The 20,958-nt window shown below is 45.3% G+C and overlaps 3 protein-coding genes across 4 annotated transcripts; 2 read left to right on the top strand and 1 right to left on the bottom strand.

Moving 5' to 3' along the window:
• Positions 1-161: 161 nt before the first annotated feature.
• On the top strand, positions 162-5,053 carry wu:fe05a04 (zinc finger protein 668). The gene is made up of 5 exons (XM_034554227.1): positions 162-208; positions 448-565; positions 676-1,228; positions 1,744-2,705; positions 3,541-5,053. The coding sequence occupies exons 3-5, from the start codon at positions 685-687 to the stop codon at positions 4,030-4,032; spliced, it is 1,998 nt and encodes a 665-aa protein (XP_034410118.1). The 5' UTR covers positions 162-208; positions 448-565; positions 676-684; the 3' UTR covers positions 4,033-5,053.
• A 1,096-nt stretch (positions 5,054-6,149) lies between these two features.
• Positions 6,150-9,747, top strand: si:ch211-79k12.2 (uncharacterized protein LOC568844 homolog). Its single transcript, XM_034553199.1, has 3 exons — positions 6,150-6,311; positions 6,425-6,689; positions 6,772-9,747. Exons 1-3 carry the CDS (start codon positions 6,288-6,290, stop codon positions 8,316-8,318), a joined length of 1,836 nt encoding a protein of 611 aa, XP_034409090.1. The 5' UTR covers positions 6,150-6,287; the 3' UTR covers positions 8,319-9,747.
• On the bottom strand, positions 9,020-20,629 carry si:dkey-34d22.1 (discoidin, CUB and LCCL domain-containing protein 1). 2 transcript variants are annotated; one of them, XM_034553197.1, is made up of 15 exons: positions 20,446-20,629; positions 17,436-17,657; positions 16,682-16,819; positions 15,547-15,598; positions 15,395-15,467; positions 15,067-15,200; positions 14,891-14,928; positions 14,406-14,585; positions 13,682-13,794; positions 13,394-13,568; positions 13,185-13,277; positions 12,938-13,031; positions 12,489-12,526; positions 12,295-12,405; positions 9,020-10,437 (listed from the first exon to the last, which is right to left on the bottom strand). In XM_034553197.1, the coding sequence occupies exons 1-15, from the start codon at positions 20,546-20,548 to the stop codon at positions 9,998-10,000; spliced, it is 2,004 nt and encodes a 667-aa protein (XP_034409088.1). In that variant the 5' UTR covers positions 20,549-20,629; the 3' UTR covers positions 9,020-9,997. The 2 variants fall into 2 exon arrangements, with proteins under 2 accessions (XP_034409088.1, XP_034409089.1); XM_034553198.1 differs by having other exon boundaries at positions 12,295-12,402.
• Positions 20,630-20,958: the final 329 nt, after the last annotated feature.

Here is a 20,958-nt window from a genome sequence, read left to right as displayed (position 1 = left end):
TATGCACTTAAATACAGTCCTGGTGCGTCGGAGTAAACTCGTCCGACTGGTGAAATTCTTCTCACCTGTGCTGCTCTCTGATTGGCTGTTGTGTCGTGCAATACCACTCCGAAACACAAGGCGTGCTCGAGCGCCCCCACTGGTTCCCTCTCATTTTTGGTGCTTCATTTGTTTTCTTCACCCGGAGCTCCCATTTATCATCTGATCGGTCTGTGGTTTTTATGGGTTTTATGGGTTACGCGAGTTTGTAGCGAGCCAATTAGATCCTTCTGTCGCGGTGTTTTCACGTCGTTGAAGGCGCATCGTTGTGCTTTTGTCTCGTGCACATGTAGGTTCTGGTTTGCTTTGGGAGAAAGGGCTAACACCGAGAGGGGGGGGGAGAAGGCTTGTTTTCTAATTGTTCTGCAGCCACGCCGTGTCATCATCAGTTCCTCGCGACGTTCCCAGGTGAGCGAGGAGCCCAGCGGCGCGTCATACGTGCGTTCCCACGGAAAGCGACAGCATTTAAAACGAAGAAGGGAGAGGAAGAACTAGCGGAATAGTCCCAGATGTAGTCGCTCGTCAGGTACGGCGGCACGCGACAACCTGTTTGGTTTGTTAATAAACACGCGTGTTGTGTCTTCACGTTTAACCCGTAACTCTGCGTGTTTCATACCCCTCTCTGTGACTCCTCAGACCGCAGTCATGTCCATTGAGTACACCATTGATATCCAGCTGACGGAGTTGGGATATCCGGACATCCTCCAGAACTCGTTCAGAGACTCGCCCTACCGCCCCGCGTCACCTGATGACTCGTTCTCACCCAGTCGCGCTCCCACTTCTCTCTCGACCACACAGGTGCAAAGACTGCTGGTTCGAGGCCAGCAGCCGGTTGCTGGTAAAGAGGCTGCAAAACCGAGCACGGTGGTTCCTGCAGCTCCTCTGACAGACAACTGTACAACACAAACCCCCTCACACGGTCCAAGAGCTGTCAAAGCTGTTCCAACTCTTGAGCCCACGGCTGCTGGGCCAGAAGCTGCAGACCTTCTACAGCGGATGACTGAGCAGGGGGACAACGGCAAAGAAGATGCTGATGATGCTAACGCTGCACGAGAGGACGCGACAGAGATGCAGAATGCAGAGGATCTCTCCGATGACAGTGAGGTTTCAGAAATGTATGAGGAAGAAGAGGTCGAGGAGGAGGATGATGATGATGATGATGATGAGGAGGAGGAGAGACAAAACGATGGTACGACTCATTCACTTATACCCTCATAAGCAGGTAGTTGGGTTTCGTTTACGGTTTGTCTGAAACACAGACGTTTTAGCTGAATTGCCATGAATCCAGTAGGATTTTTTTTTTCTTATCATCAACAAGTCCTATGAAAAGATCAAAACCATCAATGGATTGATCGTTGTAACAAGTGTTTGATGTTAAAGCTTACAACTAACAACCCCTTGGGTGTACAGGGTGACATGTTCCTACATTACAATGAATCTGGGCATTGTAGTCTACTTACCTCACACGCCCAGAAATATGCACCATATGTGAATTAATCCACTACTGAAAATTAATACCATTTTCAAAAAATGACAGTGCCCAGCTGTTTTTTCTTGATAAATTTAGCCGTGCAAAAAAAGGCCTGTTTTTAAGAGCCATACCTATAAAAAATGTTAACTACTATACGCTGTCAGTCTGTATCTAATTACTTCAAATGTAGCTTGTATCCATTGGCACACCTTTCCTTTCCATCTCTCCCACAGAGTCGAATCATTCAGGCGGCTACCGCTGCAGTGTCTGTAATCTGCAGCTGCCCTCCAAATTCAAGCTCCAGGATCACATGAATCTGCACACTGGAGCGCGGCCTTACTCCTGTGCCGAATGTGGGAAGCGCTTCTGCCAGATTTACAGCTACCGTGCCCACCTGCGCACGCACGCCCAGACCAAAGTGGATCTTTTCCGGTGCCGCATATGTCTGCTGGACTTTGCGTCGCAGGAATATTTGAGAGTCCACCTGTCGAAAACTCACTTTGAGAAAGAGTTTTACGAGTGTGACCTGTGCAAACGGGTTTTCACTTCCCTGAAGGCGTGCGAATATCACGTGCGCTTCCACAAATGCCAGCTGGATGTCGTTTGTGAGATGTGTGGCCGCAGTTTCTCCTCTCCAAAATCTCTGGCGCGCCACCGGAAGTCGACGTGCCATCGCAGTTTCAAATGCACAGACTGCACAAAGACCTTTCCCAAGAAGAACGCTCTCCTGAAACACAGCTTCACCCATCTCGGCTTGCTGCCTTACACTTGCATACGCTGCCGCTGCCACTACCGCCTGGCAAAGCTGTACCGCAAACACAAGTGTGAACCCGAACGCATTCACTGTGTGGCCTGTCTGCGAGAGTTTGTGAGTCAGGAGGACTTCCAGAGGCACAAAAAGGACACCGGCTGCTGGGGCAACCAGGAGCCTAAAGGGGATGAGATCAGATGTTTGGAGTGCGGACAAAGATTTGACACTTCGGAAGAGCTAAAGAAACACGCCGGGGCTCACCAGAGGGTTCTGAAATGTGCCGAGTGTGGGAAGGGCTTTCGGTCGGCCTTGCTGTTAATGTCCCACATGGGGGGTCATGCCGGCAACTCGCCCTGCCTTTGTCAGAGTTGCGGACTGGGCTTTCCCCACCAGCAGAACTATGACAGCCACCTCAAGACCTGTGGACAAACATCCCAGCCTGCGGTGAGTATTCATTATTTTTGTCTGTCCATTAAATTCGAACCCCATAATGGCATTATTTCAGTTTCAAATCCGTTTCCCCTCTGAACACACCCAGCATCCCTGACCTCAAAACAGTCAAGCCAGCCCCCAAGTTGTTTGGCGGTACGCGTATGGACAAGGCGTTGCGGTAAAGAGCGTGTCAGAACTCAAATCTCGTTCATGAGCCAAATTCCTTCTAATATTTGTTTAGGAAGGAAATGGTCTATAGTCACAAACTAATCTCACTTCAGATTAATAGCAGACCACCTCAGGATGTCACTGCTGAGAGAATCAGGACATTTTGATGTAGGATTTAAAAAATATTACCCTCTTAAAATCTTATTCATGAATCAATTTACCTCTAATTTCTAATTGGATTTAAAAGGAAAAGATCTATAGTCAGATTATTGGCAGATAACCTCAGAGAATATCAGGACATTCTGATGTAGGATTTGAAAATATAAAATTATGTTTGTTATATTCTAACAATATTCTGTAGTACTACAAAGACACAGATGTCAAACCTGAATATTTGAGTGGGATTAAATTGTTGGATACTGTCTTGTATTCTTTAAGGTTCGGGCCTTGTGTTGTGCAAAGACACTTTTGAATCACACTGAAGCAATTGTTGAGTGCATTTTTAATTCATAATTAGTTTCATGTAGACACTTTTTTCACTTCCCTATAATTCTTTTGACTCAAAAAAAGGGTGGGTAGTGTAACGTGTCTAAATAAATGAATGCAATAACTAAATAAAAAGTGTTTTTGTGTAATTAATTTAGGGACCGGGATGTTTTTGTTGTGTTTCTAATTTTAGCGTGCGCCCAAGAAACGTCCGGCCTCGAAGAAGAAACCAGACTCATCGCTTCCAACAGCCGCCATGCCGCCTGCTGTCCTACACAACCCTGCTGCTCCAGTGAAGGATTCTCGTAGTCCAGGACTTGTGACAGGGGGGGTCTCTGCTGGCACTGGTCAATCGGATGGATTATGGAAACTAACTCTCAACGAACAGCCGCCCCCAGGTGTCAATCTTGTTGTGTTTCTCCCCGTCGGTACAACTCAAACCGACAGCCTGACACCCACCTCTGCAGGCTCTCCGGCTCTTGGAGCGATGGCAAATGGCCCCCTGAATTTGGTAGCTGGGATCAAACGGGATCCACAGTGGGAAGCACCGCTGGATTTGTCCAATAAGTGTAATTTATCGACGTCAACTCTCAGCAGCGTTCCTCTTCCGCCTATTACAAGTGAGCCAGGTGAATTTGAATCTCAAGAGAGAATCACAGCACTGAAAGACAAGATTAGTAGTTGAAACAAATTTTGGGGAGACGGATAGAAATACTGAAGCAATTTAAAGTGGATCCCATGGACCTCTTCAGTCGTACTGTTAACAAAACGTCCGCTGGACTGATGGTAGATATAAAGAAAGAGCCTCGGTCTTCGGGTCCTGGTTTTGGTCCGTGGTCATCCAGATCCTGCCAGCTGATGGAGGAAGAAATTAAGATGGAGGTTGACATTGCTGAAGAAAAATAAACGATAATATTTTCAGTGACTGCTAAATGTAAAAAAAGAAAAGAATAATAATTACATCGGTAGTCACATTCCTTACTGGAGGTTGTGTCTACATCCCCCCCACACTACCATACCTCTAGCCACGTAAACATAAGTGTTATTCTACAGCCAGAACGGTATCATATTCAGAATTGTGTATATATTTCTCTCATCATTATACCATCACTCCCTTGTATGACAAAGCAGATGTTTCTACTTTTTCCACTGTTATGTATATACTCTTTCAAGAAATTGACATCAAGGGTATTTCCAGCAGCCGACTGTGTGACCTTTTGGTTCAGAATAATATTCTTGTTATTATTATATTATTTTGTTTCCTCTGTAATTTGAACAAAACATTCCAAGCTGTTGCTTTTCATGGCCTTTGTTTTTATTTTCATTCCGGGTAAAGCTTGCGGCATGGGTCACCGGAGCAGAGGGGGACCCTAACTGTCATGCAGCCTATGCAATAGCATGCAGGATTTCCAGATTTCTACCTTTCTGTGTTTGTGCGGGGAATTTAAATCCCTTTTAGGTTTATTAACGTGTAATAAGTTGAATGAAAACACTGGATTTTTTTTTTCTATTCAGCTGAGAACCGTTTAGTACTTTTAAAAACATATTTAATGAATAAAAATGGTGGTAGTTGTGGTACAAAAATATGACATTCTGTCACCTTGTGATGTACATTTGCTGAATCTTGACACTGCAGGTGCATCTTTTGATGTAAAAATAAATAATAAAAAAAAGGCAAATAAACAGTTTTCCATGATGCAATACCATTTAATATCTTGTTTACATTTATTTTTTTTAAATTTTGTATTAATCCAAAAATATTGCCTTGTGTTTCTCCTTACGGCTCCTTTCTTTCCACAAGGTACCCGGTTCGATCCCCGCTCTCCCCATAGTTGCATGTTGAAGTGTCCTTGAGCAAGACACTGAACCCCCAGTTGCTCCCCGGGCGCTTCACTGCAGCCCACTGCTCCTTAATAATTAAGGATGGGTCAAATGCAGAGAAGAATTTCCCCACTGTGGGATCAATAAAAGTGTACATTATTACTTGTTATTATTATTATTAAACAGCTACACATCCACAGTCAGGTAAGTACTTTAAAACCAGAGTTCACTGATGACTTTAAGTCTGTATTTAGTAAAGACAAAGTGAGACTAGATGATAATAAAACATTTAGACTTACATTTTGAAAGTCTAATATCCAGCTTTCACTGAGATATCCCATCAAATGTAGCAGGCCGTTACCATTATGCACAAAATTGGAAAAAGCTCTAGTCATGGAGATGTACTGTGTAGTACACCTGCATTTATTTAGTGAGTTTAGTTATTTAGTTATGATAATGGTCCGGCTGTGATGAGTTAAGTGCATAGCTTCCCTTTTAAAATATGAAGATTCATTTTATGAAATTAGTTTTTTAATTGCAAAAGATCTACAAAGATTAAAAGACTCAAACCACAGTCGGACATGCTTTTACACCGGTGTTGTTCATGCAAAGCATAATATGCTGTTGGGATTCCATAGTTTGCTCAAATCTAAAAAACTAAACAAAAACAATTATGTTTCTGGACGTCAACCATTCCTTTTCATCTTATCTTCTAATACTGATTTAGAACTATGTATATGCGGTGCGTATTTACAATATATATGATGTATGTATAACATACATATACAATATACATATATACACAATATACTTATAATATACATATCATTAATATATATATATATATATATATATATTATACATTGATATGTGTGTATGTTTCGTTTTTATGTCTCGTAGTAAATATCTAGTTTTTTTTTTTTTAAATGTAAAAAATAAAAAGACCACAACGTGTCACATGACTAAATGACCCGGAAGTACTCCATCTGCGAGGTGAACGGGAGTGGGCTGCAGTGGAGATGTGATAAAGAACGTGCATTTTGTTGTTGTTGCTGTCATTGTTTTGACCCCCAGAGTCCGAAGGGTTGAACTCGACGACACCAGCGTCCGGTTACACTCATGGACAAAGAGAGGAGCGACGTTGTAAGTAGCGACCTCGTTATTTCACATCGGGAGGAACCGATGGCTAAAGTCCTGATCGTCCGCGCACACAAACCTGGACTGCAACTGTGCCTTGTTGTTGTTTGTTTTTGCAGCGGGCTCAGTGCTCCTGGATGGAGGTGCACCAGTTCATTGGTGACCTCATCACATCTGGAAACGCCTTGCAGGATCAGCCAGATGTGCTGAACGCCGCGTGGGGCGTGGCCGGCGGAGGCGTCGAGGCGCTGCGGTTCAAAGGGGCTTCATTTGAACCTCTGCAACAACTGCGAGCCGGCCGGGACAAGTCGGAGGCAGAGCCCGGGCGACAGCTCCAGCCCGGGCCATCCCAGAGGAAGGGAGAGGCCAGAGACAAGAGAGGAGGTTAGGAGCTCAGAAATCAAAAGTTGGCTCAATCACTTTCTTGCATTGATTTAATTGTAATACATATTTATTTCATGTCTAGATGTGCATAATGCCTGCGCCTGCCCCGGCTGCCCTTCCGCCATTTCTCAGCCTTCCTTTGAGACTTTAAAACCGAGGCATTCTTTGCCCGCGCCCCCTTACTCGGCTGCGTTATGCCACCCCAAAGACCTAAGCAGTACTGCGTCAATGAGCCTCAACATGTGCTTACCAGACACCGCGGAGCCAAGCAGCACCACATCCGAGCTGGAGACCAGGGCGTCCAGTCGGACGCAGAGGGAGGATGGCGACAGGGGGCCTGCAGATCAGATGCCTCCTTCCAGGGCGTCCTCGGGCCCTTTCTCCCACCTCTCCATGTTTCCCTGCTTGTGTTGCCATCGCAGCCTACAGACCTGCACCCAGATACTGAGCAACCAGGAGGGCGCAGACTCCCTGTTTTCTCACAACCACGGCCATCATCCTTTTCATCACCACCACTGTCCCATAGCCTCTTGTTTACCCTGCCCTCAGCTGGGCCGCTCTCATGCCCCACAGTTCTCTGGCCCCTTTCCCTGCTTGCCCTGCCAGGGCTCCTTTCCGACCTGCACTCAGGTCTGCCACCACCAGCACAGACAAACACACACTCAGCAACAGGTGGAAAGAGGCAGGGCGGCTTCGGCCATGTTGTCTCTTCATCCCTGCATGCACTGCTCTGCAACGTTTTCCAGACCGTCCCAGTTGCTGCAGCACCAGCGCTCTGAGCACGCCCAGAAACCACCCGGCTTCCTCTGCACGGAGTGCGGCAGGGCCTTCAACTCGCACAGCAACCTCCGCATCCACCTCAACGTGCACACCGGTGCCCGGCCCTACACCTGCTCCGACTGCGGGAAGAGTTTTAGCCAGTCGGGGGCTCTGAAGATCCACAGGCGGATTCACACCGGTGAAAGGCCATATTCCTGTGGATTTTGTGGCAGGGGGTTCCCCCATCTGGCCGGGGTCCGGGCCCACCAGAGGACCCACACAGGAGAGAAGCCCTACTGCTGTAGCCAGTGTGGGAAATGCTTCACCCAGTCAGGGGCGCTTAAGATTCATATGCGCATCCACACGGGAGAGAGGCCCTTCATCTGCAGCTTTTGTGAGAAAAGCTTCTCCAACCGCTCCGGGATCCGCTTCCACTACCGCACAGTCCACGGACTGGCCCCCGAACATGCCAGAGAAGCCGGAGCTGAGGATGCGCATCGGGGAGCGGCCGGACGCAGCTGTCCACCTGGGCGTCCCAGGACTTTCCCCCTACCCAACGTTGGGCTAATTACACCTCACAGTTCAGGAAGCGACTCGCACACGGCCCCGAAGTCCGGAGAGCCTCCTGCGTCGACCGCCGCTCGCGAGAGCAAACCTCAGTCAGAGGGAGCAAACCCCGGCGGCAACAGAGAGGGGCTTCTGTATGCTTGTGAAGACTGTGGCCTCCGCTTTAAGGACGCGCCGTCCAGGAACCGGCACCAGACTCTGATGCACTACTCGTCCGAGGGGAGGGACGGGGGGGAGGGGGAGGATGGGCAGAGGAAAGAGTTAAGCACAAACAAGAGTGCCCACGACAACAGTGGGGAGTGAATTCAAGCTCAAAACACCAGAGTCAATAGGATTTTAAAACGCAAATGTTGAAATGATGCAACTTGTATTTACTTTAATTTCATGTTGATTTTTGGCGGCCCGTGTGGACAAAAGTGTTTTTCCGAGTACAAGAGCCCCTTCAGAACACCTCATTTGACTGGGGTCTGCCCCACTCAGTCCTGGTTCTTGTGTCCTCCCTTCCTCGATACGGCCCGGGCCTCCAGCAGCGTGGAGTCCGAGCGGAGCGGCGAGGATCACGAAAGGGCTGCTTTGTTACGTCGGAGGCCCCGTTGTGGTCTGAGCCGCATGATTTCATCTGATTTCGACCCAGTGTTTCTGCTGGCATTAAGAATAACTATATCTCACTGATGGTCTTGCTTACTTGTGTGTATATATGGGTCATATAAATACATCAGTATTCTGTTCCTTACAGTAACTTTAATTTTTTGTAATTTGCTAAGTCGTTGCTACAGCACTATTTCTAGCTCAATAGTAGTTTATACTTGTATACTAATTATATGTGTAATGTGTCCAGCTGCCTGTTTTTGCAAATCATCACCGCTACAGGCTCGACTAAAAAAAAAAAAACACCTTTCTGCTGCGATCACACTTGTAAAGTATTTTTCCTAATGCAGTTGTTTTATTGTGCCTTATTATCAAGTGAAGAGGTCAGTGAGGTCATCACTAATTGTGACACCACAAAGGTTGTAGAAAGTTTTATTACAATTTAAACGTTATGGGTCTTTTAGTAACATTTTCAGATCTAATGGTGGACGACCACTGTCACCTGATCGTTATAATATAAAAAACCTTGTAATAGGGAAAAGTTCCTCTCCACAACAGCAATGACATTCCAGTTTAATTGAATCTGTGGTAATCTGTTGAAAATCTTAACTTAAAAGAGTTAAGTGAAATTATGTTGCTGTGGCAAAAGTTTAACGAATAAGGCCATATTGGTTTTTTTTTAATGAGGAGGTTTTGTGTCTTGCTCAAATCATAATCATGACTCCTCCTTGCCTGTTGTGCCTTTCTGTGTTATACTAAAATACAATAATTTATGTAAAAACAATGTTTATTTGTTACTATGAATGTTATAAATGGATGACAACTATCTGAGTGAGAGCCAGCAGACAGTAATTATACAATAGATTACTGTTTAAAGCCCAAGAGAGCCACCTAGTGGTTATACAACGTCATAGCAACAATCTGAACAACTTTGTTACAGTGTACCATTTATATATTTTTTTGCTTTAACAAAACATGTTAAAATATACATTGTGAATACAATGTTTTGTGAGGACATGTAACTTATTTAATCCACTTTTTTCTTTGCATTAACCTGGATACACTGCATACATGTGCATTATGTATTTTCTGAAAGTGCAGCTTGTGATTAAACATTTTAATAAACAGTGTCACTGAGGGGCAACTGAACCTGCATTTTCTTCGTGCAAACATTTGTGTGCATATGGCTCTCAGATCATTGTGCACAGCTGAGTTGTGTACCCTCGTGTACGCGTCATGGTCGAAGCGACTAATCCCCTTTGGGTACATCACTCACTGGAAGTGCAGCTGTCTGGACAACACTGTCCAGCTAAATGTCTTCTGTCCACTTGAGGTTGTCCCAGCACACATTTGAGCTCAGGAGTCTTTTTTTTCTCCATGTCTGAGCTAGCTGTTCACAAAGGCTCCTCATATGTGTGCTTCTGTAGTAAAGAGTCACATGACTTGGGCTCTGCATAGACCACACTGATCGGCCTCGGGCCGTTGGCATGTAGGGCAGGAGTGCAGTAGCCATTGGACAGCATCCTGTGTGAGGGGCAGTCGTACTGAGCGTGGCTGGACGTTCTGGCTCCAGCGGTCGCTGCTGGTACCGGAGGGCCGTGCGTTTTGCCGTGAACGAGGCCCGTCAAAGTCTGTAGGGTGGACTCAGGGGGCTGCTCGCTGAATGGGGTGGCATACTCAGGCTCAGGGGGAAGAGGCTCGGCGTACTCTGGCAGGTTGCCAGGAGTGTCATAATGGTTGAAGGCGAAGGGGGTGGTGTAGCCCTCATCTGAGGAGGGTCTGAATGTTGAGCCAACCTTCTGTCCAATGGCCGCAAGGTCAGGCGCTGCATAGTCTGGAAGGAGAAATAAATAGATAGATTAGATTGCATTTCTATTAGTTTAAGATGCTACAGACATTGGCATGGGTATCAGCTACAAGCACCATCAAACCAAACTAGCTACAGTTGAATATTTAGCCAATGGCTCATTTCTGTAGCTACCGTCAGCACTGAGCAGCTGCCAGAAAACCAGTGGAGACACCAGGAAGTTGCTGGTCCCAGGCAAGAAATAGTCGGGCACAAAACCGGGTGACCAAGAGGAGTTTCTACTCTTCAGGTTTTGTAGGGATGAAACAAACAAGTCGTGTGTTAATTGGAGACCTTTGGAGGAGTTTGGATATAATTACGTTTGGCCACAGCCCGGCTGGCTGCTGCAGCCTCGTACAGTTTATATAACAGACTGCTATCAATCTTCTCATCAAACTCTTTCCAAGAAACCAAATGTGTAACAACAGGAAGTGGCTGCTTATCCAATCTCTTTGTCTTTATTTATTTGTTTTCTTGTAGGGATCACTTTTTTGTAATAAATTTATGGTGCATTGAAGTGTTTTATCATGCAACTTGTTACACGTATGTTGTATATCCCTGTAAATAAGGAACACCTGACTAAAATACATTTCTTCAGGTTTGATTTAAAACACCATCACCAAAAACATTCGATTACCTTGAAGTCTCTTTTGAAATACTGTGATACAAGTCGAGGTTCAACTACTTGGCTATTCTCGAGCCTTGGGATAACTAATAAGCAAGTGAACCTTGATTGCAGGAAGGTTTTTCACAGCGTCGGCCTTCCCAAGGGCATGAACCTCGACGCACATTTCAAACAGGCATGTTATCGCTTAACTTTAGCTCGCTATCTTCAAGACTCTTACTAAAAGCGTATCGGGTCAGCCAATACGGGAAGGAGATATCAGGCCTTCTATGACTAATACTCAAATACTCTTATATTATTTGAATGTATTAAGTGGGTATGAAAACCTCATCTGTGTCACACAAACCCTTGTGAGATGGTTAATATTAGGCATGAACCTCAAATAGCAAGTGTCGCCTGAGGTTTTGCACAATTGCACAATTTGTGACTTCCAAACTAAACCAGAACTCTTTTAGGATAAATCTCTTGTTTCCATCGGCAGGTTCTGGGGAAATGCTTCTCCTCAACCTAAAAGCAGTCTCATACTAGGCCAATGTTGAGCCTCTGCATGAGATAGTTGGCCACCAACAACGTCTCCCCTCCAATCACACCGATGGGTGCCGACAGTGGAGCACTTTCTATTCCACCAGACCCTCCACAGCAGAAGAGGCTGTGGTGTGGGAGGCCTCGACCTCACTGAAGAGCCCAGCCACCAGGGAGCCTGAGAGCTAGAGCTATTTTAATTAGAAGGACTTTGATTGTCTTTGCTTTGACCCGCTGTCCTGTTTATCACTGGACCTCTCAGTGAAGGGCCCCCTTGCTGGGGGAGGGGATGGGGGAGTCAGAGAGGGGGACTGGTGGTGATGGTGGGGAGGGGTGTAAGCTGAGCGCCCTTTATCAAGCTCCAATTAAAGGGTCTCTTTCAGAGAGGCTCCATGGACCAAAGAAAGGAATGCTTATACTGTGTCTGGGTGATGGGCTGAGCCGGGGGAAAGAATGGACAGCCCGTGGAGAGAGCCTGTGTGTGCCTGTCAGGCCAGGCGTGAGCTCCTCGAACTGACCACTGAAGCCAGAGACGGTCAGAGCAGGAAGGACGGAGGAGGGAAGGCCGAGCGCACCACTTGAGATCACTTGGGTCAACTCGGAGCGGACAAAGACCGGCAAAAAAAAAAAAAAAAAGACACAACAGTTGTAATGCGGAGGCGGCGCAGCAGTAAAAACACGTTCCTATGAGTTCTCACCATTCAGAGGAGGACTAGGTAGAGCATCGTGGACATTGCGCTCCAGAGGGTAAGAGATGAGCTCCGATTGTGGGCACGAGAGACTCTTTGCCTGGAAACTCTGACAACCTACTTGACACACCAAAACACATCGTCAGGCATTTTACCAAACGATTGAAAAATACTGGAAAATGATCAAAGAGCACTTGACTTACTTGTGGGTAAAGAGTACTTCATTTGCGACTCTTTTTTCCTACGTGGAAAAGGAGATGAACACAAAGAATCAAAGTCGCGCACGTACTCAATACTAATTTATAATTTCAGTTCAATACAGTGTGCTGGGACTCCTGGAGCATCACCCCCATTAACGCTGAAGCGGTTAGTCAGTTGATCAGACGACAGATAAATTGACAATTTATTTCAATAATTGTTTAAGCGTTTCAGTTATTTTTCAAGCCAAACTACTTTTATAGTTATAATGAATTGAAAAAAACATTAAGCAGATGAATCAATACTGAAAATCATCATCAACCTCAGTATCTCACCTAAAGTAATGCTGCATTAAAAAAAAAAAAACATTTGATAAATTCCATGACTTATGAATCTATTTCAGTTAGAGTGTGTGCAAAATAAATAAAAGTGAAATAGTTTTAAAATACAGTACCTTCTCTTCCACCAGACTCCCGCCAACAAACAGCTACCACACATCATCAGCCCCAGGACCACTCCCACTGCCACCATCACTGGCTGACTGAAGCCTACAGGAACACAAGTTTCTGAGTCAGTAAACGGTTGTCCAAGTGGAAGCAACGTTGAGCGCAAAAGAAGAATATATACACATTATTTTTGACTGATCTGACATGAATTCGCCCTGAAATAGACTGTGAAATTAGAGTGATACAAGTACACACTCAGTCTCGTCTCCACTAACACTGGGCTGTCTGTGGGAGTCGGGGTGGGGCTGGGCCGTGGGGTCCCCATGTTGACTTTGATGGTTGGAGATTCTGTTGGACAAGCAGGACAGAACATCGTAACGTCAGGAGTAAAGCCACAAACTCACTGCTAGACAGACCGTGTCAACATTTTAAGTCCATCCCGGAGAAGTAGTGGCAATACCCACCAGCGGCTGAGCGTGACCTTGGCGTGACCTTGGCAACAGGGCAGCCCAGGACTTGCACCTGAGCTGAAGCCCGGCCATGCCAGCTCAGTGGCTGTAGGCGTACAAACCGAGCCGCCACAGGGGGGAAAAAGCTGTTGAGGACTCTGAGGTGTCCGTCAGTATAGGCATGGAACACCTGGGAACCATAGCAACCAGGTTACTTATTCACAGAGAACAGCAGCATAGACTCAGTGGCCATGTGAGCTCTGGTGCTCAGGTGAACCTCAGTGAATATGGCACAAGGCTTACCTTTTTTTCTTTGCTGAGAGCGCCTTTGTAAAGCTTCCAAGTTTTTCTGTCTTTGCTAAAAAAAAGACTGAAGGATTCTATGTAGTGGTCGTTTGATCCCGTTGTTATTATTCCTGCAACAAGTAAATAGTAAGTAAGACACTGCGGACATAACAAAAAAAAAAACTGATACACTTTGAACTATTTCACCCAAGATAAACATAAAAAGGATAAGTCTGATGATACAGTTTTCTAATTGTCAATAAATTGGACAAAAATACCAAATGTGTTGAATCATCTCTCATTACTTTTTGACACCAGAAGTTCCTACTGAAGAACTGAATCTTTAAAACCAGGTCAACTATTTCCAGCAAACGTCAGTCAAACAGCAATAAATACTGCATTGGTTGGGGAATATTTTCAGGGGATTAACACACATTTGGTGTGCTAACGGGTATTGTTGGCAAGACGCAGCAAGAAGGTGTATGTGGGATTCACTAATAATGAATTAGTGTCGCCATGTTTATCTTAATTAGTGCAACTCACTGATGTTTTAATAGAGGACACACACGCGCACACACACACACACACACACACACGGTTGGATTAGGTCTTTTCATGAAATTTGTTGGCAGTAAAAAAACAATACAGAAGACTTATCCTTTGCACAGCGACATTAAAGTGTATTAAATGTTTTTAAATAGAAATATTTTGCAGACACATATTCTTTTTTCAACATTTTTACCTGTGATAGTGCTTCTATCACTCAGCCCCAGCTCCACCCACGGGTTCAGATCATTAACGTCTGAAGCCCAGGGCAAGAACTCGTGGCTAGAATCCATGTTTCCGGAGGACCAGAACGGGCTGTCTTTATCCCACAAAGATGAGGCATTCAAACCAGAAACCCTCAGGATGTTGTTGCAGTCTGTTTGGGGGCCAAACATACTGTTGTTATAGACAGTTACATGAGCCACTTGACTACAGACCATGTACACTTTACTGCAGAGCTTGCAATGAATTGCATTAAACAAAAAAATCATTTTCTACATCATAGTGAAATAAGTAGAAGCTTATAGACGTCAGGAAGGTGGCAAAAATCCCTTTTATAAAATTCTAAAATACAACCATGAGAAATGAACAACAGGAATGTAAATAATGTTCTGCTTGTAGTAAATGGGTTAAAACATGTAAAAACAGTGGGTGTGGCCTTTGAATTGTTAACACTCGTACCTTGTCTGAAGAGCAGCTTCTTTTCAGATAATGATCCCCTGTCAAAAGAGGACCGTTAAAAAAAGGTCAGTGCGTTGACATGAAATCAAAATATGAATTCATTCAATTGCTCAACGACAGCCACAATCACGTTAATGTGATCTGTCAATTCAACAGTACAAGAACAGCAGACACACATTTTAGAAAGGATTCCATTGGCAAAGGTGGATTCATAAAGTGTGAGACTTCTCCAACGGTTCACAGTGACGCGACCTCCCAGACGATCGGCTGCGGCTCCAGCGTGGACTGCAGACTTGCACAGGACTGAGGTCTGTAACAGAGGAGACACACGGAAGAAGGCTTTCAGACATCAAGTCAAAAGCGTGGCTTATTTACGTGCTTGGTGCCGTAGCTCCGCACTGTACACCATATGCGCTGCATTATTATCCAAAGACGCCAGAAGGTGTACAAACAATTACAAACGAAGTTTACATTTAAAAAAAATTTAAAATGCGGTTTACTTACATCTCTGTAACCCTGTTCAGAGTTTCCCCAAACATCCCCCGTGACATTCTTGCAACCAGCGGGGCAGTACACACTGAGAAACAGCGGAAATACACTTTGAGAAACACAGAAGAGAGAATCTATTATGGGAAGTGTAGAGGTCAACCACTCACCTCAAAAGCTGCGAGCTCGAATGAGATCCTCGTTGTAAACAAGATATGAGCTCTAGAACAACAAAACAGACGGACATTTAAACAAACACTCCGGAGAACTACTTCAAACCTTCTTGAATATGTATTGGTGGACTTGAATAGTATAGTGCAGGACCCAGTAGCTCAGGCTTACATAACCCCCCCCCCCCCCTATTCTCTGAACCGGGCACACACACCGATGTGAGATGGTCGAGCATGCTCTCCATGTGCTGCATTAGGGGACAAGCGGTCATCGCTGTTGATGTGACTGAGCCCTTTGTCACAGTTCACGAGTACAGTGAACGGTCCTCGTGTGATCACAACTAACAGACAGTGGTTTGTATGTCTGGACATGGGCTCCAGACACTGACGGGTTTCATAAACAACTCGGTAAAAAAAAATAGGAAACTGTGATACATACTGTTCAGTACGGATTACTTCATCTGGAGAAAAGGGGAAATTATCTCTAAGTATAGACTAGCATTCCGACCAAACAAGGCCACATGGTTATTAAAATGGTACGCAGGGAGAACCGCAACCATTGTATCATTTTGTGATTTAATCCGAACAATCCAGAAACGTGTATGTGAGCACGTTACAGTGGCAGAGAGAGTCAACGTGTGGAGATTTAATAACTGCTCAATCAACAAGGTTCCAACAAACACGGGATGGCAGTGGGCTCGCAGTGGTTAACGGGCCAAGGGAAAAGGAGGAGAAGGCGGGGGGGGTTGGGGGGGGGGGGAGCTCCAGCCACTCCAAGCGATGGATGAAGCCTGAGGCCTCCCTCCATTCAGCCGGAGAGAGAAGGAGTCTTACTCCTGCTTTCTGAGCAAACACGCCAGAGCAAAAAGATAGCGATGGAGGATGAATGCCAATAAGAAGTGACTCAGACTCGCAACCACACACACACACACACACACACACACACACACTGTGGTGTTAGAAGTACACCAGTGTGAACTTGCAAATGAGCAAAATTAAGAAATTGCACTCAACTATAAATCAGGCATTTGTGAAGCTGAGCTACAACACAGCCGTGATGACTGAACTACAGGCTGCGATAAACAACATGCATATACTTATGATGACCATGTATGACCAGTGACAGATATGTTACCTGGATACTGATCTGTGGCGTAAGACAGTAGGAACCCTCGGCCAGATCGGTGTGGGCCCGACTTGAACGTTACGGTCACTTCATTGCTTCTTAGTGTCACATTCTTCTGTGATGCATCAAGCTTCCCACACACTGGACCTGTGGACACGCAGACCCACAAACTACAATTTTAAAAAGCACAAAACACACAAATAAAAGTTGTTTTCGGGCACCACGGTGCATACAGACGCCTGCAGAAACAGCAAGTGACATTATTGAAGAGTGAAATACATCGTCAGACCCTTATCGGCATTGATCAAGAGTTGTAGATGATTTAAGTCGGTCTCACTCCACTGGTGTTTTCCTGTCGTACCGACGACTGTATATGTATGATGGTGTGTAAGAACACCTCCCCAGCAGAGGAAACAACCTCACACTCGTCAGCCAGGTTCTGAGGAATCCGATAGTAAAAAGGCAGCCTCGCAGAATATTTCTATCTCCATCATTTTGGTGTCTTGTTCATTTATTATGCCGTCAGGAGACGACTTGATACACCCGGTTGGGGAACGTGCACGTGTCTGTTGCAAAATTGGGGTTCTGTCAATGTGTCAAAGCAAGGCCTCCTAACCATGGCGTCAGCAATGACATGGAACATTAATAGTCTATCAGCTGGCATCGCAAAAAGGAATCTGCATCTGACCAGAGAGCACTTCTGTGATGTCTCCGTGATCACACCTGAGAGATGTTTAAAAAAAACAAAAAACCTCAAGCTTACCCAGAGTGGGTTCTCCGCTCTTGTCTGCGATCACAAGAGAGCCATTCCTGCAGTCTGGACTACTCTCAATGTCAAAATCCCCAAAAAGCAGCCGCAGCGTTCGCCCCTCCGGCACTCGAAGCCTCCACTTGCACCAGCTGTTACTGGGGTAGGTGCCCGGATAGTTCTGAGAGGCCAATGTGCCGGACTCCGTGCCCAGCGACGAATGTCCACAGCCATTTCCTGAAATGATACAAGTACGACAGGGAGTCTGTGATGGGGAAAAATACGTCAGTTCACGAGGTAGATCCAATTAGGACATGTTTATGGACAGTTCATTCCAAAATGAGATGAATTGCTTATGAAGAGGCTCTTTAAGAAATGGCAAACAGGAACTGAAGTAAAGAGTCATTCTTCATGTTTGGTGTCAAAAATGTTGTCTTTGTGAGGATTCAACCATTTTCTCTTTTTGAAATGTTAACGTTATTGCTACTACTACTACTAATAATACATACTAATGTAATAGACTTTTGTTTTGACAACAGAAATCCGTTCTTACAGTGTACAAGGGCTGCATGTAATGCTTATTTTAATATTTTAATTATTATTAGGAATTCATCTTGTTTTCTCAGTCAATCATTTGGTTATTCAAATTGACATAACTTGTTAAATCTGACCAACAATTCAAAACCCAGAAGGTATTAACTTGTATTTTATAGAAGACTAAAGAAACCAGCAAATATTCACAGAAGAAGTGAATTATGGGGATTGTCTTCAATCGTTACTAGCGTGACTTAAAATAATTAACCGATTACCAAGAGTTTAGCCTATTGATCATCTGTTCATCAACTAATGTATTAATCGTCCTAATGCTTCAGCTCTACAGTGTAATATAAGTCCTGTTAACTAATACGTTTCACTTCTAAAAACACGTTTCAAGCAAAGAGTTAGTTATAAGCCGAGTAAGAACCCACAACCGCAGACAGTTTCCTCATTAATCCTCTCAATAAATACACAAAATATTAAGGGCTTTGTTAACACACCATTTCCAGACAGATGAGCAATCAGTCTCCTCTGAACATGCACAGCACACCAGGGCATGTTTATACTCTTCTGATCATAACAGTGAGATGACACAACTGTCTGTGAGGGAAGCACTCAAGCTCCACACACTCACACACCGTGACCTGTACACTGGATTTATTACAAAAGATACTCTTTTAAGAATGAATACAGAACGTTTTAAACTTTATTTAAAGAGATGCTGTTCTTGACAGAAAAAGGCAAGAAAATAGATTAAAAAGGTCTTTTATTTATTTATTTGACTGTTGATTCATAAACATCCTCTGACCCTTGATGTGACTAACACATTAACGGGAACGGAAAAACACAAATATTTAGATCCTATATCATCCCCGTGTGTCACAGACAAGAAGTCAAGTCCCACAGTGGTCATACAGAGATAAGTGCTGTGGGGGGCGGCAGGCTCAACCCCCCCCCCCCTCCAAAAAAAGTCAAGTAATGACGTGTTCCAAGAATGGTCAAAACATGAAAAAGGCACCAGGGTCCATCCAAGCCTACGCACCATCCCTCTCCTTATCTTCCTTATAAGGCTCCTGGAGAAGTGTTGAGGGGAAACCGGAGGATAACCTTCCACTCACCCCGTGTCACACACATCCTGCATCACACCAACCCTTCGCCCTCCCGACAGCTCCTCGGCTCCTCACACCATAAACCTTTGGATGTTATTGCCCCTCCTCAAGTCCCCGGAGGACTTCCCTGGAAAATGCCACAGCGACGCACTGTAACCGCGGGCAACGGAGCATGGATCTGTCGCCTTCCGGTGGGAGGCCACAGAGGCCACAGAGCCATGAAGTTTTGAGTGGCCGGTAATCTCCCCCTGCTCACTGAACCCTTCCACCTAGAGTCTGTCTCCAGGACAATCTGTTTCTAGTTTCATATGGGGTGGGGGGGGGGGGGGGGGGGGGGGGTGGGGGGGGGGGGGGGTGTATGTGCTTGGCTTGTTCTGACCAGTTTAGAACATTTAGAAGGTGGATTACAGACGACTGCAGTGAAACCGGGTGGCAGGATAGCAGACAGTCATACCTAAAGCAGCCGCGCAGCATTGTTTTCCCACCTGAGGCTTTGCTGGCAGGTCTTTACAGGTCCACACTGGCAGACGGGATGTTCACCTGTGCTACCTGTCACCGCATTGCCTTATCCTGTCTCGTGTGTCAATCACAACTGAACAAGAATGCTACAACACCATTTAACTGAACTGTTTACCCCATACCCGGGGCCCCCGCCAGAGCTCTTTGCCAGAAAAGTGATTCAGAATAAGTAATTGACCCTGGACTTCATCACCATCCGGTGTGAGGAGACCAAAGCCCAAGATACAGACACGAATCCACAACAACAAATAAAAGGAGTTGCGGTGTAGCTGAGTGTCCCAGTCACAGTCTGCAGGGCAGTGCTCTGCTTTTCTATTTGTCTGTGTGTGGGAAAGGTGAGCCGCTGGCTGGGATCAGCAGGTAAACATGCACAAGGGAAGAGAGTATGTAAAGAATGCTCACGTGACATCACTTGACCTCTGCGCCTACTTCATTTTGAATCACTGTCCTAAACAAATATAATATAGTACGGTTATCATACTGCATACACGCAGAAATGACAGCAGAAACGACAAGACACCGTTGACGTTGTGCATTAAAGCCCGTGATGGTGGTCCCAGTGAGCATCCCAGTTGCTGGTGGTCAACGTGTCGTTATGCAGGATGAGAAGGTTGATGAGGCTCGTGTCACACTTTTTAAACTCGTTATGACACAACACACCTTTGGGTTCAAGTAAACTAGCTGTGCATCTGTTACCGGCTCTTCGTAACCAGGAGTAGTGTGCGTTAGACACAGTAATAACTACCGATATTCAGGAAGAGAAAAAAAAACACTGACAAGATGTTTGAAATAAAAACCTCGCGTCACATCTTATCTTATCAGAAGCGTCAACTTAAAAAAAAGAGGCTTTTTTTTCTCACCCTCCTGGCCGTCCACACCTCCGGAACAGACGCTGAAAGTGATCCAGAAAACGGCAAAAAGAGACTTCACAGCATCTCGGATGTTTTCGGACTTTGAAAGCATGATTTTCCAAAGCGCTGCGTGGAAAAAGTAAGGTGCGAGCCTCGATGGCTCGAGCTGCTGGCCGCAGTAAAAAGTTATGGGACGAAGTACTGGGTATTTACTATTGGCCACGAGACGTGAGCTCGACCTCCCATTGGTTCTCCGTGAGTGTCAATCAGAGAATCACAAGCATTCCATTCCCAAATAGGGGTGGGCCGATTTCAAGTTGTGGGCTGATCTGAGACCAGTCGTTCTGCAGTGACACTAATGATTTACTCGCGTTTGCTAATATGGCAACACTGAACCAGGATCTCAGATCGCCACGTTTGTCTGTAAAAGCTATTTCCATAGACATGTATTTATTGTCTATTTTGTTTACGGCTATTTCAAAAAGACATGAACTAATGCGTTCAAAAGCCAATACGATATCA

This window comes from Cyclopterus lumpus, chromosome 16 (genome assembly GCF_009769545.1).
Source record: "Cyclopterus lumpus isolate fCycLum1 chromosome 16, fCycLum1.pri, whole genome shotgun sequence".
NCBI classification, from domain to species: domain Eukaryota; kingdom Metazoa; phylum Chordata; class Actinopteri; order Perciformes; family Cyclopteridae; genus Cyclopterus; species Cyclopterus lumpus.
This window is presented reverse-complemented; position numbering and strand designations above follow the sequence as displayed.